Source organism: Cladophialophora bantiana, assembly GCF_000835475.1.
Source record: "Cladophialophora bantiana CBS 173.52 unplaced genomic scaffold supercont1.10, whole genome shotgun sequence".
Classification (NCBI taxonomy): domain Eukaryota; kingdom Fungi; phylum Ascomycota; class Eurotiomycetes; order Chaetothyriales; family Herpotrichiellaceae; genus Cladophialophora; species Cladophialophora bantiana.
In genome coordinates, this window is record NW_015971584.1 from 306,337 (window position 1) to 316,387 (window position 10,051).

At 52.8% G+C, this 10,051-nt stretch overlaps 2 protein-coding genes across 2 annotated transcripts; both read left to right on the forward strand.

Moving 5' to 3' along the window:
- Positions 1–193: 193 nt before the first annotated feature.
- On the forward strand, positions 194–1,610 carry Z519_07026 (uncharacterized protein; the record flags this gene model as incomplete). The annotated part of the gene is made up of 2 exons (XM_016764763.1): positions 194–1,495; positions 1,551–1,610. The coding sequence occupies 2 exons, from the start codon at positions 194–196 to the stop codon at positions 1,608–1,610; spliced, it is 1,362 nt and encodes a 453-aa protein (XP_016618713.1).
- Positions 1,611–8,311: 6,701 nt separating this feature from the next.
- Positions 8,312–9,436, forward strand: Z519_07027 (uncharacterized protein; the record flags this gene model as incomplete). The annotated part of the gene is made up of 2 exons (XM_016764764.1): positions 8,312–8,751; positions 8,812–9,436. The coding sequence occupies 2 exons, from the start codon at positions 8,312–8,314 to the stop codon at positions 9,434–9,436; spliced, it is 1,065 nt and encodes a 354-aa protein (XP_016618714.1).
- Positions 9,437–10,051: the final 615 nt, after the last annotated feature.

Consider the following 10,051-nt stretch of genomic DNA (forward strand, 5'->3'; position numbering starts at 1 on the left):
GAGACTGCGGTCCGAATTGAACGTGCACTGCCCATTCGGCCACGTCCGCCTGTTTCAGCTCAAGATCCTACATCAACTTCATAAAGACTGAACGTGTCTGTGCTCGATTACAGTTCTCCTCTTCTAGGTTGTTTCTACATACCGTCTCTTCCAATTTTTCTCGTCCCTGCGAACGACTCTACATCCTGCAGAGATGGGTAAATTCAGCCTCAAGAAGGGCGACGACGACGACGATTCCAGCAGACTCGCTTTATTCGGCTCTCGATCGAAGAGCAAATCTCCTGCTCCTCCCTCGCAAAATCCTTATGCATCCCAAAATCCCTATGCACAACCGGCTATTCCTCCTGACCCATACACGAAAGCTAAGATGAGTGCTGGCATTGTGCCTCCCCAAGGTCAAGGAGGCCCTCCAAGGCCTGGCAATATCAATGGCTTGCCCGGCCCGGGTCAACAGAGACCGCCATATGGGAGAGACAACCCATACGGCAGTGCACCGTCAGGTAGTTTTGGTGGGGACAACAAGTATGGTCCTCCTCAAGGCGGCTACGGAGGAGGGAGCGGATACAGTTCAGACAAATTCGGAAATCAGAACGGCTATGGGAGCGGTGCCCCTGGTGGCAATCCATATGCAAGCATTCAACAGACCAGTGGCACATCACGGCAGGGAGGCTACGGAGGGCTCGGTTCGTCCAACCTCTATGACAACGACAACAATCGCGATGAGTTGTTCGGTGGAGCGCGAGAACGGCTTGAACAAAGACAGCAAAATCAAAAAAGCGGCCCTCCTGACTATGAATACAACGCCGGCGGTGACGCTGGTGACCGTAGCTACGGAGCATATGGTGATCGTCAACTTACCGCAGAAGAAGAGGAAGAAGAGGATATCAATGCTCTGAAACAAGACATCAAGTTCATGAAGCAGCAAGATGTGTCATCAACCAGAAACGCTCTTCGAATTGCTGCCCAAGCTGAAGAGATGGGGCGGAACACCCTAGCCAGGCTTGGTGCCCAAGGCGAGAGAATGCACAACACGGATCGGAATCTTGACCTGGGGAACAACTATATCAATATTGCCGAGGACAAGACAAAAGAGCTCAAGACGTTGAACCGCAGCATGTTTGCAGTCCACGTCAACAACCCCTTCACTGCCAAGGATAGACGTGCGCGCCGAGATGAGCAGATTATGGAACGGCACCATGCTGAAAGAGAGGCGCGTGAGGCTACCCGAGAGGCGGCTTTCAGGAGCACCCAACGGATGAATCAAAATTTCAAGGGCTTGGACGATGTTTCAGCCGGTTCCGGGACAAAGACTAGTCTGGCTGAAAGAGCCAAGTACCAGTTTGAGGCCGATAGTGAGGATGAGGCCATGGAGAATGAGATTGACCGGAATCTCGACGAGCTTACCGGGGCAGCCAAACGTCTTAATCTCCTCGCTCGTGCCACAGGAGAAGAGGTGGAGGCCCAGAATGCACTCATCGCGAACATTGCAGAGAAGGTTCGTTTGTTCCTGTTAACCCATTTTTTGATCAATCTAGCTGACCCGACGGCAGAGCGACCGGTTCGACGATCGACTTCATTTCCAGACCGAGAAGCTCAAGAGGATACGGTAGAGTTGGTTTCCATGGGTTTTATCGCATATTTGAGCAGAGATGTTTTAGACCGACGTTCTAGTCGAAGGTCCTCGTTGTGGAACGTCTGTTGATACTTTCAGCCTTATCACAGTTGTGGGCCGATGGGTAAGAAGCCTCGTTGATCGCGATCGTCAGATCAGCCTCGACCCGCAAACTCTCACATTTGATGTTCAATGTTTATCTCCCGCAGAGATGCATCGAAGGACCGGCACGTGTTACATTTGCCCTATCGTCTTCTTGATCAATCACCATCTCACCATGGAGTGGAGAGGACTGACCACCTTTTTCTCCTGGTATTCTACATTAGTACTGAGTAGTGTGCAGCTTTCACACCACTTATATGTCGGTCTCCTAGACAGAGACCTAGAAAGCCAGAAGCCACTCCAATCACAGTGCTTGGTACGAGGTACATTCCTCGCAGATGTCTATCAGAATCGATGTTTGCACCCCCTTTGGGCTAAGCCCATTTGTGAAGCACACTGTACCGCGTTCATCCTCTGTGGAGAACAACAGTTCTACTTCGGGGACCTGACGTGTTCGGCGAACTCGTCTATGTGAACGTTTTGGGCAACTCTTGATGTGTCTCTTCCGTCGGACATTCTGACCTCAATTGCCGATCCAGCACCAGACTCGCTTCATGAGACAGGCTGGACAGGCCGCAAGGCTCTGCTTGTGCTCCGTATTACACGGCACTATCAGAAGCAGCGGCTTAATTTGATACCCTGGTCAATTGGGATTCTCTCGTTTATTCCGACATCCAGACGAACCAGACTACGGAAAATAAATCTGATAAGCGCTTGGGACACTAGAGAAAGCGAGAGCATAGTGCATCGGCGCTCGGTCGCTTCCCACTCCCAGACTTGTCAACAAAGAGGTCACTGCGTTGGCCAATGCTCCAATCAATCGAGCTAGCTCCGGGATGGGTTCTGCGGACGACGTAAAGTGTGATGGAAGATGTGCTACCGAAATTTGATCCTGCAGGAAGCCCCCGTGATAGTAGCTAGCTGAAACTCGCTGGGCCGTTGGCGGACGCGCAATGCAGACGAGATGTGGCGCTTGCTCGATCTGCGGTGGGCTGTTCGAATGTTCAACTCTAAAAGCCCAGTCCATCAAAAGGGAGCAAGGCCTGCCGGCCAGTTCGAGCCGCACCAGCAGCTTAGGGGCGGAAACGAAAAATGGCGGCAGCGAGGTCGGCGAGGACAGCAAATTTCGCTCTGCGCTTGTGGCTTCGATGCTAGAAGCCACCGAGGACGAAAGGGGGTTACATCTGACAGTTGCATCTGCGCCTCTTCACACCACGTCCATTTCGGGTTGATGCTAGGCCTTGTTGGGAGGCTGCTAGCCTCCCCGAATTCCAAAGCTGAGGGCCACAGCTGCAGACGAAAGGGAAGCTGGTCAACGAAAACAGGCCCCCGCCTGCTAGAGTTGTCGAGCGGAGATGGAGATGGCTTTGGCGGAAGTCCTGTCTGGGTTTAGAGGCAGCTTTCCTGCACCTCTGACTCTCTGGGGCTTGCCTCTGAGGGGGTTTTCAACCAGAAAGTCAGAAAGTCGACTTCCAACTCGGGCGCAGACGCGGGGCCTCCTGTGCCCATGACTAAAAGGAACAATGTGGCGTTTTGGCATTGAGATTCCGCAGATTCCATCACCGTAAAGGCACAGAGCAGTCATATTCAATCACACTTTTGGAATTGCCTTCACGCCCGAGGATTCTTAGCATGCGGACATCGGACAGGTGGCCTCACAGATCCCAAGCCGACTACAGCTGAGGACTTTGCCCCCACCACCCTCATCGACTCTGCGCTTGTCGGCTTTCTTTGACGCCCGACAATCTCTGCTCTAATGGGACACGCTCAAAACAGGTTCTATGCAGGGCAGGCGTGAATTGCATCATCGTCTCTTAAGGCAGCGTACGATTCGTGCTACGTACCTCGTATGGTAACATTGATCTGAATGACACTTCCTTCTCCAGGGAATTCATGAAAACCTCATGCCTAACCGATTGTCTTCCCTTGAGCCAATGGCACCTCTCCTCCCACCCCCCTCAGGTCGGCTTGCATGACGTTGAGAGAAAGAAATAACTGGGTTGAAGACGCAGGGCTTCTGACTCGGCCAGAGACGAGCGCCACCCGCCATCCATTGTCCCGCTGTCGTGATTGCCGCGAGTGGACTGGACCTCCTGACAGCCTAGCCACCTAGGACGCAATGGCTTCGTTTCAGGTCTGGTCCCACTGGTCCTGCCGACGCCTCATCAAAAGAATCCAGGAAATCTCCGGCCAAGGTAGTGGAGAACTCTAGCGTCAACCATTATTGCGGAGCGTCGACAACTTCGGTCTTCCCAGTCTACTTACCTACGGTAAAGGACTAGGATACGGAGTGCCGCAGAGGGCTTACTTGTGGTCGGAGTAAGGCTACAGGAGATTGGGGAAAACAGAAGAACCTAAATCCAGGAACCGGTGTGAAATAAGCCGCCCTCAAGACGTCATCCTTTACTCGCGGAAGGCCTCAGCCATGCCAAGTTCCGTGGACCCTGCATCGGTAAACTCCTAGGGCTCAGACAATGTTTTACGTATGAAGAGACGGTAGGTGTCCGGTGCGCGTTAGGTGTCTGCAGGAAATGCAAGGCCTGCTCTTATGAGATTCAAGGGCCTGGGAAACCTGGCCAGCTACTACAAGTAGGCAGGTATTCCAGAAAACAGAGGCTGAGGCTTGAGATCTGGGGTCCAGAAGGTGGCGACGAATCCGACTGGATGCGGCAGTTGGGTACAACGGCACCGCATCAACCATTTTTCTTTTCGGATACAGGGACATTGCAGCATCGCAACACCCTGAAATAAAGCATTTCGCACTGAGGCTACGCTATGCTCTACTCCGCCATCCATTTAGCAGGACTGGTCTCTTGGCGGGTGGCAATAAACACACATTTCTACGAGGGTCACTGACGCGTTCCTAGGATATCTACCTCGTACTTTACTCGGTATAGGTAGAGACCAAAACATGGGACCGGATCAGCGTGCACAGGCATCAAGCTCCCTCAGGTGAAGTTGCCTAGAACTTACCGAAGCCTCTCGGCAGAATGACAGATCGACACAATGGAGTTCAAATTATTCTCCGGGAGTTGCATGCATTGGCTATCAATCTGAGGCGAGGCGAGGCGAGGCTAACGCTATAGAATGTCCCCGTTGTTATGCGCAGTCCTTGTGAAAACCGGCTTGCCTCCAGATGTGACTTCGATGCGAACAAATTGTTAGCCGTCCAGAATGCAAATGGGAGTCGGAAATCGGCACACACAGGCCTTGGCACACTTTCGCAGCTCGAGGCATCGATCGTTGTGGGGATAGAGGTACGGAGTCGTGCTTTGCCAATGGACATGATATCTCTGTTATGGGGAGAGCTAGGCGTCAAACTGGATTTGGGTTAATCTACCCAGGCGTGTGTAGGGGTTAGTAACTTTGGGGCAGCGACCCGCCAAAATCCAGGGAGTGATATAATGGGGGATGTGGGTGGTTCCATTGGTTCTTCCTCTGGTCCAACAAGCTCTTGCCCAAGGCTTTCCTTGCAGAAGGAAGAGGCTTTGGATAGGACAGCCAGAAGCCTATCACAGATAGCGTCAGTGGCGCTCGCAATGGGCGGGGGAGTACGGAGCACAGGGCACACTGCGATCAGATCCCTGCAGGCGACAAGATTGGAGAGCAGAAAGGCAATTGGACGGACTAAAAGGGGGGGGTGGCTCAAGGGTTGGGGCAGAGGGCGATAGTTGGCGCTCGCAGTGTGGAATGCCGTGACAAAGAAAGTCGCATCCTCCCAAAGAACAAGAATTCAATCATGGCGCTCGAGGGCAAAGGAATGATTGACCGTTAACGTCGCTTGAGTTGGCCCCAAAATCAAGACGAACCGCAGCTAAGACGGCACGGGAAGGGGGGGAATAGATAATAGGTATTGGGCTCGAGGGTATGTACCTCCTTAGGTAGCTACTCGGAATCATTCTAGGTAAAGCCTCAAGCGTCCCTATTGCACTGCTTCTGTTCTGAGTACTGGCTTGACGAATGGGTATTGGCCCAGCCAGCAAGCCACCAGCTGGAGATTTGTTGATGAGGTTCCGCCTCCCGCTGCCCTGCGAGTTTGTTGCATCTTGCATGAACGGAGGACTCCAGAGGGCATCCCTACCTACTTCAGCACTTAGGGGCCAGAGAAGGAGGGGAAATGCACCCACCAGCCCTGCTTTGGGTTTGGCTCCCCGAAAGACACACTTTGCAACGCCTGAATGGGCACACCGCATTTCAGTAAACTCTGCCGCTGCTCTCTGCAAGCATGCAGTTGTGCGCAGTACTCCGTCCAGAGTTTTCTCTTTGTTGTCCACTTCTCAGTTCTCGTTCTCTCTACTTATCGCTTCTCAGCCCATGTCTCTGCAACTTCCTCGGCTCTCTCAAGCTGCTCATCTTCTCCTCTCCTTATATCACCCTAGCCTCACCTTACCTTCCCAATGGTACCTACCTAGAGCCAGCTGCGCACACTAGTCTACGACCCTTCCCAAGAAGAAGTAGTCCGAAGTCAACCGAGTGCAGTAGTGCCAGTAAGCTAGACTTCTTTTGAGCCATCTCCAGTCCGGCCACTTTCCGTCAATCAAAAGTGGTGTTGGCAATGCCAGCCTTTTTTTGCCTCCCAGCAGAGTTGCCCTCCCGGCCAGCCATCAAGCCCAAGCCCAAGACCAAGACCAAAGCGAGCATCCAAGCACCCAAAGCACTAAGAGGGAAGGAAGGTCCCGCCTAAAGGCAACGGGATGGCTGCACCACAGACGCCACCCGGCTCTTCGACCCCCAAGCTGCAAGCCCCTTCGCCGCCAAACCGGGTATCCACTGGCACCACTGGCATTCTACCGATTCGCACCCTTGGAGAGAGGGCCCAAGGAGGAAGAAGGAGCAGGGTGACTTGTGGGTGAGAAAGAGGGGGAAATCCTGCTCACATCAACGGTCCATTTTATGTAGGTACTTGGTACTGAGTATACCAGACCAAAGGACAACTCAACAGCGTGAGGAGGCTTTCCCCAATGGTTCCGCGTCAGTAAACGCTGCTTCAACCAAAGCGAAACATGAACCTTGGAAGAACCTCGGAATTTTTTTTCTGCTTTCCTTGTCCATAACTTTCTGATTTTTTATTGTTTCTTGCCTCAATAACACCACAGCATTCCTATCAGTGATTGACCACTATCCTTGCCTCTCCTCCATGAATTGGAATGCTGGGCTGGGCAAATACAGCCACCATCTTCCAATCTGGCATGAAGACGGAGATCCACTGGTCTTGTTGGGTTAGTCCCACACTCCTGCATCGATCGTCATTATCCCGGTCATTGCTGTCGTCCTACTTCTCCGAGTAAGCCTCATCTCTAGGTAGAGTCTACCTAGGGCCAAAAGACCCTGCCCTTGCCTCCTCCACCCGACCAGGGCTGCCTGTCTTGCATGCCCGCACCCTCCATCCTCTTCGAGACAGTCGACATGGCCCAATCAAACACGGGCGACACACGCAACTGATCAAGCCAGAGGGCCGACTGCCCTCATTCCCACCCTTTTAGGCCAGACGGGTCAAGTGCCTTGTATCCCTGTTTCCAGCGTCCTGCTTCTCATCGTCAACTTCCCTGTAGCAGGCTCTCTCCTCCCCTCCCTCGAAAACACCCACCCCCCACTGATTTCATACAACCTCCGGGCTGGTCTGCCAGGGTGCCCTCCACCAGTCAACTTGACTTTCGGATTCTCCACTGCAAACGCCATCCAACAAGCCTTCGAGCTAAGCAACCCTGCATTCAGAAACGAGCCCAAGGACACAAGGGCCAGGGCGAAGGGCCCAAAAGAAAGAAGGGTCAAGGGTAACTGATAGTTGTGATGATGCCAGTTGCCCCAAGAACTGCTAGCCAGCGGTGCGAAAAGAGAAGGGTCACCTCCACCGACGTAACTGTTTCCTCGACAAAAGGCACACGCACGGTCGACTTGGGTGCTGCTTCCAAAACAACTTATCTACCCTGACATTTCCCCACCCTTTGCGCGAGACAACCTTGGTCTCTTGAAACCTCAAAAGATCTCAACTCTACATTCCGCAACCTGAGACAAGACGACATATCGTCTGTTCCAAATATTCAACAACCGCGTCGACATAGCAGAAAAAGGGAATCCCTCCATCCCATCCACCGCGTACATAAGTTATTTCGCAGAGTTGGGAGAACTTGCCTCGTTAATCCCCAGTTATCCATCGTCTCAAGACCGCCTTGTTGCTGGTCTTTCAACAACCGCTCGATATCACAACCTTTTACCTCAAGTCAATCCTGTCGATCTGCCGCTCGCCGAGGTGGTTGGAGAACTGCGCAACTGCCACAAGCACAGCTATCGCTATCAAGGAGGCACTGCTCCCTCCCACTCCAGGCAAGATCAACATCGATCGACTGGGGACCTGCCATTGGATAGTCAGCCAACTCCAGATTCTCCACACAAGAAGCTACATAACAGTCGCCGATCCCCTCGAACAGAGTTGGATCGTCTTCCACATCTTCTCTCGTAGGAACCAGATTCAAAACTGGTCCCTGTCTCGGTGACTCACGCACTTGTCGTTGCGACAGCAACAGACAGCGCAAAGACTCTCTTTGGTCTTATCACCACGCTTCATATTTGTGGCGTTCGCTTGGAAACACCGGCTCCATGACGATGGTCATTGACAACCAAAGTCGACACTACGGCGGCATATCATACGATCATATGTATCCCAACATGCATGCAACGCCAACATTCAGCGATCCGTGGTCTCATCAGACGAGCACTTCCAGTTCTTCGTTCCCACCGCTATCCAAGACGGACGGTGCGAGATCTGGCATCTCAATGCCTTACTCTCACATGCCTCCAGTGACTGGCTCAATGGCTCAAGGTAGCGCCTACTCCAGCACTGGATTTTCTGGCACGGATTTGCTAAGTTACCCTCAAGAAATGCCGCGCCCCAACTATGGCGAACAGGCGGCCTATTCTTCGCCAACAGCAACCTCAGCGTCGTACGCGCCGTCGTACTCTTCGCTCAGCTACGCCCAGTCCATGCACCAACAGCAGCAGCAGCAACAACAACAGCAACACAGGAAACTCTCCGACACGTAAGTTGGCGCTTGTGAGTTTTCGAATTTTTGGGTATCGTTCTAACAGTAAGAAACCAGGGTCGAGAGTTCTCGTGCCGCAAACGCCAGTTTTGGCGAACTTGACGCCTCTCGAGGCATGCTGGCACTCAGCCACCAAAATCTGCAGGATCTGACCCCCCGCAACATCTACGAGGCCCGAGCCCAGAGAGCGTCAGCAGACTCGTACGGTTTTCCACAAGCCTCTTCAACCCATTCCTCCATTTCAAACGAATCTGGTCGAGGGTACGCGTACTACGCCCCCAGTTCGGTGGGCTCTGTGACGGATTCTGCCACAGACTATAGCTCGGCAGCATCAGACGCTGGCTATGAGTCAATGGCAGCTTCTCGGACACTGCCTCGTCCAAACCAACTGTTGGGTCCTCCCCTTGGACCTCCCGCCCCTCAGTCAATGATGGGCCAATTCTCCTCCAAGATGGCTGCCAATACACAAAAGAAACATAAATGCAAAGTATGCGACAAACGCTTCACACGGCCCAGCTCGTTGCAAACACACATGTACAGCCACACAGGCGAAAAGCCCTTTGCCTGCGATGTGGAGGGCTGCGGGCGTCACTTCTCCGTTGTCTCCAACTTGCGCCGACACAAGAAAGTCCACAAGGGCGACTCCATTTCGAATGCAAGCCATTCGGACATCGAGGAGTAAGAGGAGTGCCCCTGGCCTGGTTACATTTTGAGACCAAAAGAGCCAAATCTAAAAGCACCACCGTCGGCACCGCCATGCCGATGATGATCTTGGCATGCCTGGCCATGTCATTGTTTGCTTTTCCCTTGCTCCATGTACATTATGATCGAGCCTTGCGCGATGGAGCCGCGCGACGCCAGTGTACAACAACCAAAAGAGACGGGTGATAGAAGGGACGGAATTTCAAAAGCCAGGTGCGGACAACCACGTGGCAAACTGGCATCAAAACCATGCCATGACTTTTTCGATTCACGACCTTCGTTTACCGCAAAACTTACACCGTTTATTATGATGACCTGATACCCAGAGATGATGGCTTCTTGCATGAAAGATTCTTTGTTTTCGTCTACAAGCGCGCCTCGAGGTTCCAAGGCCAATGTGAGGGTTTTATGGTTTATTTCTATTTACCGGAAACAGAAAGCCTTTCTTAGTGAGAGTGGACAAAACATTTTTTCTGTGCGGCGGCTGATCTCCCGAGATGAGAGGGGAGAAGCTCAAGTGATTCCGCTTTGAGGGCGCAGAGGTGAGAATCTGGGGGTTGTTGAGAACAGTCCTCCCGGGGGGGGGGGGGGGGGG